Source organism: Lissotriton helveticus, chromosome 11 (assembly GCF_964261635.1).
Source record: "Lissotriton helveticus chromosome 11, aLisHel1.1, whole genome shotgun sequence".
NCBI classification, from domain to species: domain Eukaryota; kingdom Metazoa; phylum Chordata; class Amphibia; order Caudata; family Salamandridae; genus Lissotriton; species Lissotriton helveticus.
This window is the reverse complement of record NC_136072.1, coordinates 801,928,106-801,947,474: the sequence shown is the minus strand read 5'-3', so window position 1 is coordinate 801,947,474 and position 19,369 is coordinate 801,928,106. Positions and strand designations below refer to the sequence as shown.

General features: G+C 47.4%; 1 protein-coding gene across 3 annotated transcripts in view; it reads right to left on the bottom strand.

The window, feature by feature from the left end:
• LOC144791966 (cytosolic purine 5'-nucleotidase-like) overlaps nt 1-19,369 on the bottom strand; it is a 409,269-nt gene that overhangs the window by 190,665 nt on the left and 199,235 nt on the right. Inside the window, exon 1 of one of the 3 annotated variants that reach the window (XM_078666824.1) lies at nt 12,965-13,297. The exons of the other annotated variants lie outside the window; for them this stretch is intronic. Within the exon in view, the coding sequence (XP_078522950.1) occupies nt 12,965-13,083 (119 nt within the window). The 5' untranslated portion in view covers nt 13,084-13,297. Of the gene's footprint in view, nt 1-12,964; nt 13,298-19,369 lie in introns of those variants that run through there. 3 annotated transcript variants of the gene reach the window in all.

Here is a 19,369-nt window from a genome sequence, read left to right as displayed (position 1 = left end):
AGGGGGGCCTAAAGCCCCCCTGATGCACCCCCAAAAAAGGTAAGTGTGCCCATGTGGCGCACAACATGCCCTAAGGGCATGTGTGTCCGCCACATGACACTTTGAAAAATTAACTTTTATGCATTTTTCAAAAGATTCAGAAATGACCATCAACTTGAAATTGATGGTAATTTGCTATTCCTAAATGCAAAGTCACTTTTTGGAAATGCTACATGCATCGCATTTAGGGAATCGCAAATTGCGACTGCCTAAATGCATTTGTAAATTAGGTAATCGCAAAAATTAAGATTACCTATTTTGCGAATGCAGTGCCATTGATGCATCGGAAAAGGCATTTTACTGGTTGCAAACGGGCCGATTCTACGATTCGGCCTATTTGCGTCCGGTAAAATGCTGGATGCATGTGCCCCTAAGTGAGCTACTCTCACCTAACATGACACAGCCTGAGGTCTCTGCTCTAGGTGAGTTACTCGCACCTGACATGGCCCAGCCTGAGATCTCTGGTCTAAGTGAGTTACTCGCACCTGACATGGCACAGCCTGAGATCTCTGGATTGAGTTACTCACACCTCACATGAAATAATTTAAATTACTCACATATGGTAAGCCTTACATGAGGCAGCCTGAGCTCTTGCAACTGGGTGAGCTATTCACACCTGACATAAGGCAGCCTGAGATCTAGTGAAAGGGTGAGTTAAATACCCCTTGTCTGGAGTTGGTAAGTGGATTGCATCATCATGTGCATTTTCATCCAGTAGTGATTTTAGGCACGCGCTGAAGCTTTTAGTTTCACTATATATGGTCTGGCTTGACAGCGCTTGAACCGACAGGAGAGGGCCTTTGGCTCTGCCCACTTGTTGAGTGCCAGGAGTACATTTTGATTGGACAGAAGTTGAGTGCTTCCACAAAAAAGTGCTTGCCCTCCACACAGTTGTGATTATTTTATTTATCCAGCTGCCTGAGCTTGAACTTTGAGGTGCTCACACATGCCATTGTAAGCTATTAAAGTGTCTTAAATAAGTTGATGAATTTTGTTGTCTTTCTCTGGCGTCAGCGTAGATGGGTGGGGGGCAGTCAATAACCTACATGGATTTTTAGGTCTGTGTTGACAGTGCATTCATGTGTCTGACATATTGGCATTGCTATTGCTTGTTACTTAATATAATTTGTAGTCTACATTCCCAATCATTCTTGAGCTATGGTTGTGACTAAAAAGCCAAGATTTGATCTCTACGCCCATAAAGGCACCTGGAAAGTTGGCAACACGGTCTGATAGGCAAGCTGTAGTGTAAAAGTTTAGCATTTCTAAAGGTTTACAGTTCTATTTACCCCACCCTTCATTAAAAAAGAAATATCCTCAACAATCGCGTGAATATGGATATGGCAAGGTTTTGGCTAGCTGTCGACATCCAAACCTTTCCAGCCCCTCACATGGAGCTGTTATTTTTCCAAGGAAAAGACGATTTGAGGACAATGGCAAATGTATCACAGCTGTGGAAGAGAGGGCTTCTGAAGTCATGCGCCAGGGTGTGGAGAACTGTGCTGCAAATATTTGAGGAATGTTGAACTCAAGCTGCTTGGCAGGCAGGGCTCCGGCGACCTCTGACCTTCTGAAGACGGAAGAGTTGATCAGAGGTCATTACAATGGAGGTGAGAATGGCAGGGAGGAATGAGAAGGGAAGGAGGGTGAAGAGTGGATGGAGGCCTGGAGGAGAAGGGAGAGGCGAAAGAATCAGGAGAAATAAACAGAAAAGTTAAAAGGTGGTGGAATATGAGGGGACGCGAGAGGGGGAGGGAGAAAGGGGACGCGAAAGAGTGAAATTGTAGAGGAGAAGATGCAAGAAGATCTGGGCAAATCCAACACTGAAGGGAGGAATAGGAGAGTGCATACGGAGAATGCCTTACCTGTGAAATCTACAGAAGACATGTCTATTTGGTGACCAGCTGGGCGTCACACTCCTGACTTAGAGTAGGATGGTAGGGCTGGGTCTATCGCCCTCCATCACAGAGTCTAGATTATTTGTCCCATGGCAAGGTATTTATAGTACTCAGCATTTTACTCAGCAATTTATGTAGATAGGGTACGGATTTTAAATGCATTTTTGCACACAAGTATTGAGTTATGCTCCTTTCTCAGCATTCCTTCTTTTTGAAGAAATTGAATTGAAGTGGGGGAGAGGAGGGGGGGGGGTGAAGCGATCTGCCAAGGATCATGGAATGTGCTCAAGCAGAGAAACAGGGACTTCATCTAGGTCTCTTAATTCCACCAAATCACATCTCGTCATCAGCAACTGGTTTTTTTTAATCTTTCTGAATGCTAACAAAATACAGCATGAAAAACATCGCTTCAAAATGTTTTCATTAATACTACAGAGTAGTGATTAGCTCAGTCAATTGAACACCAGAAGCAGAGAATATTATTCTAAAAGTGACAATAACGTTTGCGCTGTACACTATAACAATCATGCTACTATGAAAAAATGAGCCGTTCCATAGCCCCAGTTATCAAAAGATTAGGGGCGTGTGAAATTTGCGTTATTTGTAGTTGCATAATAAACTAAAACTTCAGAAAAATTATGGTGAATTACGTGAAACGCAAAATTGCCATTTGACGCTATATTTTACCATGAAATGCGTTATGGACGAGGATGCATTTTGCAGTTAAAAAATTGTGCAACCCCCCCCCCCCACCTAAAAAAAAAAAGCGCCACAACACACCTACTTACGTTCCGGTTGTTCACGCTGTTCCAAAGTTGTTGCTGAGAACGCAGCATACTTACTAGTTAGACATGGTATAATAGTGTAATTTCATGTAACAAGTACAATGCAAAATTACCAAAAATATTCGAAATTATGCTAGCGAACTGAAAATGTTGCCAGGGACTACAAAAGACCACGTGTCACTGCGACAATGTGTTTGGTAGGTGTGCCACACAACTGTCATATTACAATTGGACCTATACGTTGGTCCACTATCAATCAGATTGCTTCCATCCAGTACTTAATTTGTAAAAAAAAAACATAAGTGCAAGGGCTCTCGTAAGGAGGACGCTGTAGCTTGCACCACACATTGCCCCTGCCATGTTGTCAATGATAGTAACAACACAACTACTAACCACCACACTCCTATCAGTGTGACTATTTGGACTTTTCCAGGCCCCAAAACTATAAGAATGGCTTAGGCGGTAGATAATAGTGATTTTTAGTGTATACTGAATTAATAATTGCCTGTTGTGGTAGTCATCTCTAAATTAGTCAGAGAGTGCTACTTTTGTGACAGACTATCACAAGTACCAGTGTTGACAATTAAGTGCTGATGCCAAGTACCGGAAACCACTGGCACAAATTAAGCACTCCTTCCATCAGCCATTCAGAAATGAAAATGCGCTAACAGCCACCTGACATTTAATTTTGTCTACAGTTAACACAAAAAGACACAGGAAGATAAAAAAGTTCAAAGAAACCCAAAATAAGTAATAGCAGTCATCACATGTGCATATGGATTATTCATTAAAAGTTTGTAGGACAAACTAGACAGCTCTATCTAGGTGACAACATACAAACTCCAGTGATAATGGTACATTGGCAAAATAAAAAGCATTGTATTTCAAGAAAATCTGGTTAGCACTGAACCTTTTCCACTCAGGTTGTGACTCCGGAATCAGGTTAATTCTTGCCATGACATTTGTGCCAAGAAAAACTGACCTGGATACTCTAACTGCGGGAAAGGCCTACAATGGACAGGCCTGCAACAGCACGGTTTGTCTGTATAAAGGTCATTAGTTTAAATACACAAAGAAATGTCTACATTTACATGCCGGTATGCTGCTAACCAGTGCCTCCATGTTATCAAAAACAAACCAAACAAGCTTTGGCAAAGCCAATTGCTCTGGCCTTGGCTGCCAGCCTTTTAGCTTCATTGGTGCTCTTTTTTGCTTTGTCGTGGTTTCAGTAAAGCCTTATTGTGGGGGAACCTGCAGGCTTCTCGTCAATCTTTTAAAAAAAACATTAACTAAAAGCAACAACAACAAAAAATTCTCTCAAAAAAAGCACAAATTGCCATAGTAGTCACTGTAACTTCTTTGTGGACAGAGGCGCTCATAGTGAAAGAGCAGAAACCTGTCACTCATAGTAAAGTTAGCCGTTTATTGAACTGAGCTAATCCTACTGCTCCATGCGTTATGCTGTAGTTGACAGAAAAAAATGTGAATGACACATCAACAGGCCAATGGATGAAGAAGGCAGGCTAAAAACCCCTTTACGTGGGCATAGAATTTTGGTAAAATCAAAAGGTCTGGTCTAACCCCGGACATAATAGAAATAGTAGAGCGAGTTTCTGTGTATTGTCGCCAGCTACCTTAGATAGAAAATCTTGGGCCTCAAGAATATGTAAGCTGGACCGCTTTCCTGAATAGACTGCACTGACAAAGGTAAAGTGCACCCTCAAAGAAGAGCATTTGAAAAGTAGTCAGACGATACAGATTATGTTGTAAAGGGTGAACTTAAAAGGCATATACAACTAATTATTGCATAGTATATACTTCTGACAAATGACCACTGTTTTCTTTGTATTTTTACCAAAGCCTATGCGTTCACGCCTTTACTTTGCGAATAAAAAAGCTGTAAATTATGTTAACGTGACTGCAAAGCAAAACATATCGTCCACACGAGTTCAGTTACTAAATATCACTCTGACTTAATGACAGTCTAAGTCATCAAAACAGCAGGCACTTCCTAAACAAAAAAATCCATAAACCAGCAATTTAAATGTGATTGTGTCAGCAAAGCAAATACACCAATGTCTAATAAAAGGACAATATAATGTTCTAGCATCAAAGTCTAATGGGAATGAATGCAACTGGAACAATGCAAACATCTTCGAAATGCCATGGCCTTGATGGACTGCCCATCCAAGTGATGGCAAAACCCTAAAAAGGGCATGGAAACCAATGGATGAAGGGCACTGACCCATACTGCTCTCACATGGACTTCTTTAGGTACATTTTAGAAGAATTGATCATATGAGGTCTTCCAAAAATCTAAACTTTCTAAAGTAGTCTGCAACCAGACTCAAAAAACGCTGCAAGTCTGTAATAACAAGGGCATTTGTCTGCCCTCTTTCACCTCACCTACTACTACCTACTGCAGCTTACCTTCATTGAGACACTGCACTAATTTCCAGGGATGGACCTTATTTCGAAAGTGCAATTTTACATTTTTAAGTCCTCTGTTTAAAGGAAATAACATGACATGTATTTGTAAAGCACACGCCCATCAAAGGAGATGTAGATGTTTATTGTGTCCCAACTCAGTGCTAATTGTTAGATCAACCATAGGAGGATGAAAGGCTAAATTGACCCATTGTGATTTGAACCTGTTCCCACAGGGCCAGCTCAGAGCCCTGTAATGTAGTCCACTGAGCCACCAAGCTCAGCCCAGTAATTGAGTATAGTATATATAGCTATGTGACATGCAGTCCCACTTCTCAGGACGCAAGCGGGCAGCATCTGGTCAAAGCTCAGGCCTAGGGCGAGCCTGTCCACGCCCAGAGGAGGCTTGGCTGGGCCCTCCAACTTAAGGCACTGTGTCTCTGCTCTGCCTGCGGTCCATGTGCTGCATGCTGTCTCTGCGCTGCCTGCTGTCCCTGCACTACCAGCTGTCCCTGCACTGCCTGTTGTCCCTGTCCCTGCACTGCCTGCTGTCCCTGCACTGCCTGTTGTCCCAGCACAGCCTGCTGTCTCTCAACCTGTGCTGCCTGCTTTCTCTGTTCCTGTGCTGCCTGCTGTCCCTGACCCTGTACTGTCAGCTGTCCCTGCGCTTCCTGCTGTCCCTGCCCATGCACAGCCTGCTGTCTCTGAACCTGTGCTGCCCGCTGTCTCTGTCCCTGTGCTGCCTGCTGTCCCTGCACTGCCAGCTGTCCCTGTCCCTGCACTGCCAGCTGTCCCTGCACTGCCAGCAGTCCCTACCCCTGTGCTGCCTGCTGTCACTGCGCTGCGTGCCGTCCCTGCGCTGCCTGGTGTCCCTATCGCTGCGCTGTCTACTGTCTCTGAACTGCCTACTTTGGCTGTACCTGTGCTGCCTGCCGTCTCTACCCCTGCGCTGCTTGCTGTCCCTGCCCATGTGCTGCCCATTTCAGGTCCCTGCCGGGCGCACGGCAAACGCAATCAACGCGTGCAATGAGCGTGCTGCCAACGCACCACCAGTTGGACAACGTCCAGTGTCAGGACACCTGGACTCACCGCCACCCGACGTTACACCGCCAAGGAACTCCTGGACACCAGACGCCAAAACAAAAGCTGTGTCTCCTCCTCTCCACACTCCACCAAAGGGCCTTTCACCTGCCGACACTGACACTTCTCCTGGGACATAAAGTATGAAAGATCCTGCACCATTCCTGCAGTGGCGCTGGCACGCATCGAGGGCAGAGGGTGTAGGAGGGAGGGTAAGGGGGTTTAAAAGAGAAAAAAAGCATACTTGATCGCTGTGTCCCTCCCCTGTGCCGGATCAGGAAGCACCCAGGCTCCCCTGAGCCAAACACAATGCTGCAATACAGCGTTGTGATTGTTCTGAGTGCCATTATTCATTGCTCAGCCGGGGAATGGGACCCTGGGCATGTTCTCCATGCAGGCTGTAATGAAGACTGTGTGGAGAACATGCAAAGTGTGCATGAGGGCCGGCCAAACATTCATGTGCACTTATAGTGGGCAAACCACTCCTCTCCCTACTCCTCTGTCATCGCAGCAGCCCCTTACGCAAACCTGCAGCAGCAGGAACACATAAAATTATAATAACCTCAAGTTATTATAATTTTATATTTCCTTTATTTCACTGCTGTAAAGCAATGAGGCAACGCTCCTCCTCCTTAGCGGAGGAGCAACCGCTGCACTCATGGACTCAAAACCAAGAACACCCCAAGCCGATCCATTGCATCCTTCACAACGCCCACTCACTCTGCAAACACCCCAGGGAAATCTGGGACTCCATCACCACCCTCGCCACAGATATTGCCTTCATCACCCAAACATGCCTCAACCCCTCCTCAAACCCGGAAATCACCACCGCCACTCCCAAAGGCTACAAGATGATACACTGAGACCGTGGCAACAAACAAGGCAGAGGCATCGCCATCATCTTCAAGGAAACCTTCAGATGCACCATCACCAACGATGACCCCATGCCTTTCATGGAACACCTCAACTTCCTACTACAAACCGATGCAAAAACCATGATAAAAGGCACCCTTGCCTACAGACCCACAGGACACCAAGCAAAATTCTGCGACATCATCCTATTCTCATCGCCCCCTAGCAATCGACTCCTACCACTATGTCCTACTCGGCGACCTCATCTTCCACATCAATGACCCCCAACTCCATCACCCTCCTGGAGAATCTGAACAACATCGGCCTTACCCAACTGGTCCCCAAACCCATGCAAAAAGCCAAACACTTGACCCCATTTTCACCTCCAGCGACAGAATCAAATTCAGCCACACCACAGTACTCACCTAGACTGACCACACCATGGTACACTTCACCATCACCGGCGCCCAGCACACCATCACCAGCTCTCCCCCCACAGCAGCTGGAGCAAGGTCACCGAAACTCAGTGGTCGCATGAAGACATGTGAAATGTGCATGCTTGTAGTTTTATGAGTATCAGTCAGACGAGTCAGGCGGAGACCATGATAAGTTCCTGCCTTGCAGTCGGACAAACAGTGTTTGTAACTTCAGCGTACTGAAAGTAAGGAGCGCCCTTCCACCTGGCTCGTCCGACGGATACTCATAAAACTACAAGTGTGTACATTTCCTATGTCTTCATAGGTGCATCTAACTTACAACTAATTATCAAGTCCAAAAATCTGACATTTGACTGTGGTGTCGCTCAGGAAACGTATGATGTTTAGGATCGTTGTTATAGGCATTGGGCCACAGGCTTCAATTGGGACAAAGTTACTGAGTTGTCCTAACAAAGTTTAGAAGGTTTTCTACTTTTGCTAATTTGGACCACAGAATTCTTGTGTCCCTCCATTTTTTCACTGAATCACGAACTTGAAGGACAGTTTTTGCTTCTACTTCAGGAACCCATCCATAGATCTTTGGTGGATGTGGGCAACAACCTTTGTTATGTTGCCTTAGTTCAAATACCAGATTTTGGATCATTCTTCTTGTTAAACCTTTTTGCGAGGATATCATCACATATCTAGCCTTGAAGAAATCACTGTGTGACAAAACACATGTCGCCTGCTTTCAACACGCATGTACAAGATTACAGTTACCTGCCCATCTGTCTGCAATAAATCACAGACCAAATACTTTGACAAGAATCCTTATTTTATTGGCTGACTGTGCTTGGACTTCCACTGAGAGTTTTGGTATTTGCATTTTCAATGTTATGCTTAAAGTCCAGATTGTAACGAAAAATTGATTCTAGCTCAATCAGTTTAAAAGTTACTGAAAACACAGCAGCACACATCTTACCCCTAGGGCTGGACTATAAACCCAAAGTAGCTCCGGCAATTTTGTCGGACCAGCCCCAGAGAGGGGGGGATGGCGAGATGCAAATGTGAAGCACAACTGTTTTGTTACTGTGGGCCCCAGTAACAAAACCGCCCCCCACCCTTGCAGCATTCTTGGAAAACACCTGATGCCCACTACGGCCCGTCCGGTCCTGGATGCCCTGCAGTGGAAGTCCCTATGCAAAGGTTGACTGGTTACCTTCCTGTTGCTTATTGCTATGTTTGGGTATCACACTGGAACTAATGAGTGCAACCTTTGCCCAAACACTGTAACAAGTGTAAAAATTACAAAAAAATTAACTAAACCCTAGCAAAAAATATGCTGCATAATTTGCCATTTCTTGCAACCTAAATAAGTCAACCTTGCCGCATAATTTGTCCCTCCCCACCCACATAATTCCAGTTGCCCTGATCATGACCTGCGGTCGAATAGCTCTGCACATTGCAAGCATAACGAGTTAGAAAAGGAATACTCTTCCCTAAAGACTGTTAATTGGTGGTAGCACGAGCTAGTATTACACTGATTATGTTTTCAGGTGAGGGCATTTATTGTGTATGACAGCTATTTGCACTCAAATCCTACAGGCATGAATATGAGTATTCCTCTACCATGTAAATAAACGTGAAAATGTACTCGCTGAGGGGAATGCCGGCAATGGGAAACAGTAGAAACACTACGGCCTCAGCCACGCGTGTTCCAACTACACGGGCGATTCCATGCTTGCCTTAACCACGCATATGCCTTAACCATGCAGGACGAGAGGACGCAGAGAGGTAAGTGGGGCTGGGGCAGGGTTTGGGGGTAGTTTGTATGGGTTGTGGGTTCGGGGTTGTTTTCAGGGTTGGGGGTCACTGGTCGTTTTCAGGGCTAGGGGAGGGTCGAGCAATTTTTTGTGCTAGGGGAGGGTCGGTCGTTTTTGTAATAGGGGTTAGGTTATTAGGCTTAAGGGCAGTGTAAGGAGTTGGGGTAGATTTAGGGATAATGCAGGGGCTGGAGGGGGTCGGGTAGTGTATGTTAAGGGAGAGAGTTTTAGGCCTCAGCGGAGAGCAATGGAAGAGTGGGGTTGTTTTTTAAGGACTCAGAGGGGCTGGGGTCAGGTCTTTTTTTTTTAAATAGGGCTATGGTTTTAGACCTAAGGGCAGTGGAAGAGGTTGGGGTAGTTTTAAAGACAACGCAGGGGTGGGAGGGGGTCCGGTAGTACATATTCAGGGTTAGAGACAGCATGGGGGGTGGGGTATTTGGACCTCAGGGCAGAGGGGGCAGGTAGGCGGTTTGTAAGTTAGGGTGGGGGAGGGGTTTTGCAACCTTACCCATGCATACCACTTTACCATTAATGCCGGTACCACAAAAATGCACGGTAAATACATGGGTGGTAAATTTATGTGTGATTAGGATGCATTTGTGGTTTGTGCTGCTTGGTAGAGGCACACATGGTTTAGCCATGCGTGACTCTATCATACAACATACATAAGGGCAATCCTTATTCTACAATGGGCAGTCACACCAGCTTGAGAGTACAGTCTCCCAGCTAAACAGTGTGATGCAAGGGCTCGAGTCCCTGCTCTCACAGCCTTTGGGCCCTCTTTTTGGCACGGTGTAGGGAATGGGTGTTGGGACCGCCCCTCAGGGATACAGGTGCTTTCACCTGTGTGGGCAGTCCATATATACAGCCGGAAGAAGGGAATCCAGTCTGCGGTGCAGTGATATTTCAGGGAACGACTCTTGCACATATAAGCGTGCATCAACCATCTTCACCTTCATTTTTGATTTTATTAGATGTGAAGATTGCATACCATGTACTGTGAATTGTTCACCTTTGATAACCTCTGTAATTGTTTGCATTGCCAAATGTTCTTTATAACCCTCGTGTTTGTGTTATGCTGTTAATCAACATTATCCCTTAAATAAGCGTGAAAATGTACTAGCTGGAAATTCATATTTTCACCAACCAAAAATATGGATAAATTACCAATAAAATGAGAAGAACAGAAACGTACCCACAAATGGGAATGTCTGTAAAGGTAAAAGGTAAAAGTCGTGAAATCTAGAACTTTGCTTATAACACACGTCGATAGGTGGGTGGGTGTAAAAATATTTGAGATTGCACTCTGGGAGACATGCTGAGGTAAGGGTTTAAAGTCCGGGCCTTTAGACTTAGGGCTTACTGCACGTTACACGTCACCATTTGGACTTCTCTGGCCTCGCCTTTGATGTCTTGTAAACTACTCGCAAACGTTAGGTAATTCGTGTTTATTTAAGGACCGGCGCCTAAAGAGCCCCTCTACAGCCAGGTTTAAGAAAGTGCTGTAAAGTTAGGAGCAGATAACACCCCCACAGGGTCACACTAATCCAACACACTGCAAATATTTGCACCGCTCTTGCATCAAGATCAGGCCTGGGTACGGAGGGCGTGAGGGTCCCAGCATTGTGGGGCTTACGAGCCCAGGGCAGGGTGTATTCATAGACACAATGGAAGGACTGTGAGTGGGGAGGGGGGGTGGGATAACCTGAGAGCCCTGCAGTCGAGGGTTGAAAGCTTTGCAGACAAGGTGGGGCTGTTCCTGTTTAATCTTCTTATGCATCTGAAATCCATAGGCGGGTGAGATAAATGTGCCCAAGATCACAGTGTTAAGTGTGAGAGGAAAGAAGCCACTTGGAGCAACAGAAATCTACAGCACAATTTGAAGGGATGGCTAGCCTCTGTGACCTATTGCCCTTTACCCAGTGCAATGAACTTTGTTCTGGACGCTGTGCTGGGAGCCGGTGAGGGGGCAACACTTTTTTGTTTTCGGATCCCAGCTGCAAATGACCGCAACTCACTGATCACAGTTATTCAGAATCTCAGCTCCATACATGCACCCTTGACTCACTGACAGTTACACACAGATCCGTTTTACAGGCAGTCTCAATACATTGTTGATGTATTTATACATTGACAATAGTAACCATTGTTACACACACACACACACACACCAACAGCCCTAACTAACTGAAACCGCCTATCCCACAGATCATTGACACGCAGCCCGAACTCACATTGCACAGGTACACACAACCCAAACTCACGGTTGTTTGCACACAGCTTCAACCTACATATTCAACTGATGAAAACCATGGATCGTCATTACACACAACATCAACGCATATATACTTGCACACAACATAAATTCAATGAGCAGAGTTACATAAAGCTTCAACTTACTGTTGTTTATACAAAGCATCCGTTCACTATTCACAGGCGCACACAGTCTCAACTCACTGATCAGAGACACCCACTCCCTCAACTCAATTTTGACAGAATGGCAGTCTCAAATCACTGATGGTTACGCAAAGCCTCAACCCAAAGATCACACTTACACACAACCTCAACTACTTAAACACTAAAGACTCTATCAACTCACTGATACACACAGCCTCAACCTAAGATCGAGTATTTGCAAACAACCTCAAATCACTGGTGGCAGAGATAGGCAGCCTCAACTCACTGATCAGACCACACACAAGTGACACAATGTCAAATCACAGATACACACAAACGTGACACACCGATACCATGACACAACCTAATCTCAGCGAAGGCTGTCTCACGGGAGTCCTGTAGGTAAAGCGGCCTAACGCAAAATGACCCAACCCCGAGAATGTGAAGAGGGCCCCCTAGTCTCCCATAGCTAACAGATATCCGTTGGCCTTGGGCTGAAAATGGGTCCCTCCGAAACCTGTCGTGCCCCCTCACCACCTGCCTCACCCCCCCCTGCCGCGTACGCACCCTTGACCCTCAGGATGCCTGGACTGATGTGCCCTTCCATTGTCCGGGGGTGGCTGTGGCCTCTTTCACTGAGAAGAGCGCGCGCCTCACCTGCGAGGGTCACAGCTGTGACCTCATCTGATCGCTGGGCGTGTCCTGTGTGCCTTGATGACCTGTCGCACTTAGCGGCGGCGCTGCAGGTGTGTGATCCTTACTCATGGTGATTACCACCTGCCCTGCTCACTGCGTTCTATGGGGCTTATAAACCCTTACGCCGCAGGTGCGTCGCTTTCCCCATTTTAAAAGTGACGCACCGGCGGCGCAAGGGTCTTGTAAATAAGCCCCTGTATGTTTAACCTGTAGGATAGTCACGCGCTGGTCCAGGCCATTGAACAGGTGATGTTGTGGGAGATGGAGAGATGACGGGTGTATCGAATTGTCTGCGAGGAAAGAGAAGGTGTGATTCGTGCAGGTGATGTGGATGGGCGATGTGTGAGGGTGATGTGGTCATTAGTGGTGCTGATGTGATGTCTGTTGTGTTGTAACATTTGGATTCCGCTTTACACTTCCATTGTATTGCAATTGCATTTATATGGCGCTTTCTCCCTCAGACGAGGCGTCGAAGCGCATTGTGTGTGGGGCAAGGCGTGGTGTGATTTTGGCAGGTGGTGTGGATAGGTGTGGTGTCAAGTCTTCCTTACCGGTGGTGATAGTCCCTCTTCACGGCGCGGTGCTCGCCCTGGCTCAGCTCCTTCACCCCCATGTCACGCAGGCTCCCGTTCTCGGACCCCGGCAGGGGCTCCCAGACCATGCTCCCCATCTTGGGTAGGTGACTGTCTTCAAGCCAAGCGTTTCGCCACCACTGCCGCCCTGCCCTCTACAGCTCCTTGAAGTCCACCGGCCCCCGTCAGTCCAGCTCCTCCGCGGCGTCTACAGCGCTCGCAGCGCTAGCAGCGCCCCTTTATAGTGCGCTCCCCCTCACCGCCCCTCCGCTGCGCACCGCGCGCTGCCTCAGCCCCGGTTCGTCACTGCCCGAGTGTGGCGCACAGACAAGAGGGTCCAAGGTGCTCCTGGAGCGCAGATTAGACTATCAGCTGTGCCCAGCCGCGGCTGCTCCCCCAGCCAAACACTGCCCCCTTGCAACGCAGCTAGAGGGGCCCGGGATAGTCCTCCACACCTCTCCCTCCCACCCTCTCCCCCCTTTCTCCTCCTCCTGTTGCTCTAACTTTCCACGCCCCCCCCCCCCTTCAACCTCCCCATTCGCGTTTCTTGCTGTCTACTCTCGGTCCTCCTGTCAGGACCACATTTCTCTCTCTCACTCGCTCTGTCTGACACTACGCCCCCCCCCCCACCCTGTGTATTTGTTATCATTTTCTACGTTCTTGCGCACTCTTCCAACTTTACCGTGAGCACCCCTCCCTCTTCCCACCAACATCTCTCTGTCTTTCATTGCGAATCATTTCACGTGTATTTTTAATGCCACTGTTTATTTACAAGCCCTATTGGCCTCGCAGGGGTTTGGTGATATTGCCAAGGCTTCTCAGATTCCACAGTACTGGCAGCGGTTTACAGTCGACTCTGCCGGTGGGTTTCATCTGACGAGTTGTTTTGCTGCTTCTCCTCCCAATCCAGCTCCGATCTTGAATGCACCCCCTGTGCTGGGCTTCAGCTCCGAGCGACCAGCAGCTCCCCGGGACATTCCCACGGAAGAACCCCCCCCCCCCCCGCCCTCCTCTCCCTTCTGTTTTCAACCTCTTACCCAGCTCCTTTCTGCACTCTCTTCTCTCCAGTGGAGTAACGAAAAATGATACCTCCAATGCAGAAGATGGAGAGGGTTCCCCAAGTCTCCAATATCTGGAAGCTGCTCATTGGCCTTGGAAGAATGGGGCCCCTCTGAAGGGTTTGGGGGTCTTCTGAAGGATTCCCACCCCACCCCCCACCCCCTGAATCGCTGGGGCCTGCTTACGCCCTTGGCTCTCTCCCTTCCTTCCTTCTGTTTTGTTGCGTCTTATGTCTTCCGTTTCTTTTCTCACTCCTGCTGCCTTCATTGCCTTCCCCTCCCTCTCTCTCTCTCTTTCTCTCTCTATCTCTCTCTCCACCTTTGTCCTGTCTCCTACAATCCACGCTTCTCTCTTTTCCCTTACTTCACTCTGTACATTTACACTACTCTTGCTGCCCTCAGGCCTTCTCTGCAGCCTCTGTGGGCAGTACTGGCCAGTATCACCATTGGTAATCCTGTCTTTTCATATTCCTGTCCTTTGACCCTGTCTGCTGATCACTGAACGTGGTTAGCAAACACTCTCACGGTTTCCTTGACTCCCCAGTGGCTGGTGGGGCTCAGGAGTCAACAACCCCTCTTGGAGGTGGTTAACTCGTTCTGGATTCCGATACGAAAGTTTGAGGCACAAATGTTCCGGTTTTACAGATTTTTATACATAAAGACAGACAGAAAATAGCCTGTTCACTTGTCTGTATTAATTTTGTAAACTGGAATATGCAAAATGAAAGGACCTTATGACCGTACAATGCATTCCGTAAAAGTGGTTGCAATTTGCGCAAACCGACTTTTACCAAATGTAATTTTTTTTTGCGAATCAACATGTTCAAACATGTTGGTTTCCAAAATTCTGATTCATAAAGGTTCATCTATGCAGTAATGTTCACTAGGTAGGCAGGCGCAGCTCGTGCAGGTGAGAGCGAGTGGCACGGTTGGGTGGAGGGAGAGGGAAGTCGAGGAAGCCTGGAGGTAGGTTGTAAATTACGACCCAATACGAATCGCTGTAATCACGGATGGTGGCCTAGTGGGGTCAGCAGACAACAATGTCTATGATTGTTTTTAAATAAATCAATATATTTTTTTTAAGGCAGGCTGTTTTCCTTAAAGGAAAACTGGATGTTTTTAATAAAAGGAAAAGAAAAGTTTTAAAAACCTATTTTTACGAGTGGGCAGTGGGCCTTCGAAACAGTCTCTCATCGCATCATAGCCTGCAGATTCCATGATGCAGGAATCCGGAACAAGGCCCTCGACTGGATCTGCTCATTCCTCTCGGGCAGAACGCAATGGGTCAGACTTCCTTATTTCCTCTTGGAACCCACACCGACCATCTGCGAAGTCCCCCAAGGTTCCTCCATCAGCAAAGTCCCCCAAGGTTCCTCCTTCAGCCCAATCCTCTTCAACGTCTACATGGCCCCGCTCGCATTTATCATCAGATCACACGGACCCAACATTGTATCATACGCAGACGACACCCAACTTATCCTCGCCCTATCCAAAGAACCCAACTTCTCCAAACACAACTTCCAAGACGGAATGGAAGCAATTGCCAGGTGGATGAAGAACAGCTGCCTACAACTCAACACGGACAAAACCGAGGTGCTCATCATGGGCCCACACCCGACGCTTGGAATGACACCTGGTGGTCCCCTGCCCTCGGCAACCCTCCCTCCCCCACGGACCACGCACGCAACCTTGGTACCATCCTGGACTCAAAATGGACCGCCAGATCAACATCTTCAGCTCCATCTGCTACCACATCCTCCACCTACTCTGAAAAACTTTCAACTGGATCCCCCTTGAACACAGTAAAACCATTACTCACGTCCTCATCAGCAGCAGACTGGACTATGGCAACACACTCTATGCCACGATCAACAAGAACCTCACCTGCAAACTCCAGAACATCCAGAATGCCGCCACCAGACTAGTCCTCAACCTACTGTGCCACTGCCACATCCGCCAACACCTACGGACACAACACTGGCTCCCTGTCGAGAAGAGAATCACCTTCAAGCTTCTCACTCACGCCCACAAAGCCCTCCACAACACCGGACCCGCCTACATGAACCACCTCCTCACTTTCCACGCACCTGAAAGATCCCTCTGCTCAGCCAAGCTCTCCCTTGCGACAGTACCACACATAAGGAAGACCAGATCAGGAGGATGCTCCTTCTTCCTTCTCGCTGCCAAGGCATGGAACTCCCTCCTTCTCCACCTCCGACAGACACCAACACTCTCCAAGTTCTCGAAGGACCTCAAGACCTGGCTCTTTGACTGAGCTCCATTATCTTCCAGAAGTTGCGCAACTCAATCCCCCCCTCAGCGGCTTGAGACCTTTTCGGGTGAGTAGCTGCGCTTACAAACACTGATTGATTAATTGATAGAGGTCAGATTTTCACCTTGTCAAGAAGATTCAACAACTTACGACATCAAAAAATGTCGCAAGCAAGTAGACCACAAAGAGATAGTAGACAAAGTGATATCTGCAGCTCTTATCTGAGCATTGAAGTCAGGCCGGACTGGCCGTTGCGGGCACCGGGCAATCCCCCGGTGCGCCGCAAGGGTGGGGGGCGGTTTTGGCCCTGGAGGCCATTTTTGTTACAGGGCCGTTTTTAACACCTTAGGAGCTTCGTAAATATACCTCCCCAGTGCTGCGCTGTCCATTATCCAGTGCTGAATGGACGTCCAACGGTCGCACGCAGCACTGGGGAGGTAGTGCCCGTGACGACCGTTGGCCGACGGCAGCACTTAAAGGGTTAATCGGCCCTGTAACAAAATCAGCCGAAAACCAGCCCCGGCAAAGTGCTCGGTCGCACCCCCAGGGGGCCAGCCGAGCACTTTGCCAGGGCCGGTTTTGGTTCTCAGTCCGGCCCTGATTGAAGTAGAAATGGACAATGAAGAGGCAAGGCAAGCAGCTCCAGTACCAACAGTGGAGGATGAGCTGCGTTTTGTTCGATGGGACCACAATCTCAACCTCCGACCCCTGGTAGATCGTGGCAGGAATCCAGCAGGGGGAGGAAGGGGAAGAGGAAAAGAAAAAACAAAAGATTCGGCAGAAAAAGGAGGCGAAACAGCTAACGGGGTTGAAGAAGAAATAATGAAGGAAGAGAATACTGTGAATATAATACATTTAACAGATCCAGAGCTGAACAATGAAGAAACTCGAATCTTATCTTTGGGACTTTCGTTTTGTATTCCAACAGAGCTTGAATATGTGCAAACAAGGTTAGATTGCTTTAAGTTTATAAGGAAGTCGAAACTGAAAACATTTTTTGGCAATACAAATGTGATAAAAACAAGCAATCCACTAGACCGAGGAGAGAATGGCAATTTAGACATTTCAGATCTTAGTATACTGCGTGACATGAACAGTCTATCTAGGGCTGATCAGTTTGATGCCTCAGATGATTGGCTCATTCAAGAGCAAGGACTGGATATTTATGAGAAACCAAATACACCATTCAGACCCAAATCTATTTTTCTTTCAGTAATGCCTAGAGATTCTATTGATATGTTTGCTGAAGCTGTAATCAAAGATCTTAAAAAATACAGACGGGCAGTCAGACCACCCACATATTGTATGAAGACAATAAGCTAATATAATACAAACACCTTCTGCAGAAAATACACCAGGGACAATATATTGTGGTGAGACAAGCAGACAAGGGAGGCAATATTGTGCTCTGGCCCATAGCCATGTATACGGAGGAACCCAGGGCACAACTGGGTACTAGCCACTGCTAATAAAAAATAGCCAACAGAGAAGCCTCCAGGATTAAGTCAGAATATCATGGAGAACTCTCTAGATGGAGGTCTCTGAGTCTTTTAGCACAAAATGAATGTCATTTTCTCAAAACAGATGAACGCTGTGTTGCCTGTTTTTTATTTGAAACCCAAGGTGCATACAAATTTGAGTAAACTTCCAGGCCGACCGATAATTTCAGCTATTGGTAGTGTAGGAAAGTAGGATCTGCTTATTATGGTTACCCCCACTTTTCCCTTGATGTTACACTGTTTTTGACTAGTCTGACTGGGATCCTGCTAATCAGGACTCCAGTCTATCTGCTTTCTCCTTAAAATGTTATTGTTATGTATGTATTCAGGTACACTCCAGATTGGATACTGGGATACCCTTGTCAGTCCCTAGTATATGGTACACATGTACCCAGGGCATAGGTACCCCAGAGGCCTCCTATGGGCTGAAGCATGTATTATGCCACCCAGGAGAGGCCATGCAAAATGGGACTACAGGCCGGCAATAGCAGCCTGTGTAAGATGGGGCATGCACCACTTACTTAAGATATAGATTAACTATATCTAAAGGTCACTACACTTAAAACCTATCAGTCACCCCTCTAGCAGGCCTTGACAATCCTGAAGGTAGAGTGCTGGGTTTTACGTGAGAGGGTGTCCCTACATGATCAGAGCCCCTCTGCAGCCTTCGGAGACCATTCTCCCGGGTTGTCAATGACGCAGTCAGACATATAGGCAGAGGTGCATTATATGTTTGCATAAAATGCTATCTCGAAAACGACTGCAACAAAACATGTTGTGTTTGGTATCAAACACCTTGGAATCACACCTCCACACCGGTGTGGAGGTATGATTCCACGCGTCTGAAGCAAGCATCATGGGATCACTGGTCTTCCCGGTACCAGCCTTCTCGACCTGAGCAGCACAAAATGGTTGCTGCAGACCAGAGACACATTTCTGCCCTACTGCTGCTGAGCCAAGCTCGAGCAGGGGAAAGCAGGACAGTAGGCATCCTGTCACAAGGAGGTGTGACCACCTCCCATACAGGGACTGGATGGGTGCACTTCCAAAGTGCCTGAAAGTCTGCATCTGGGGCACACTTGGTGCCCCTGTGCCGTTGGCTCCTGCTCTGGTGCGATACTGGACAAAGGAAAGGGGAGTAAACTCCCCACTGTCCTGACCCTCTCCTGGGAGGGTGCCCTGAATCTGTCCAACCCTCTCCTGTGGGTACAAAAGGGCTTACCTGATTATAGGACCCTAGATTCGACGTGGACATGATTCTGATCAAGAAACCACTGACCTTCGACCGTCTAGACACTCTAGACTTTGCTGGACTTCGACTGGCCCAACTTCGTCTCCCTCTCTGTCCAAAGCATCGCCTGTGCCCGTGCACCATACAGACTCCGTACAGGACCTATGGAGCATCAAGGACAACTGAAGTATCTTCCTTGGTGTGAAGGAGTCACTCCCCTGCATTCGCAGGCACCGTAACACAACTGACCAGTCTGCTGATCCTGAGCTCCTGTGGACTCTGAAGGCTCCAGCAACACAGGAGGTGGGTTCCTACACTCCTTGA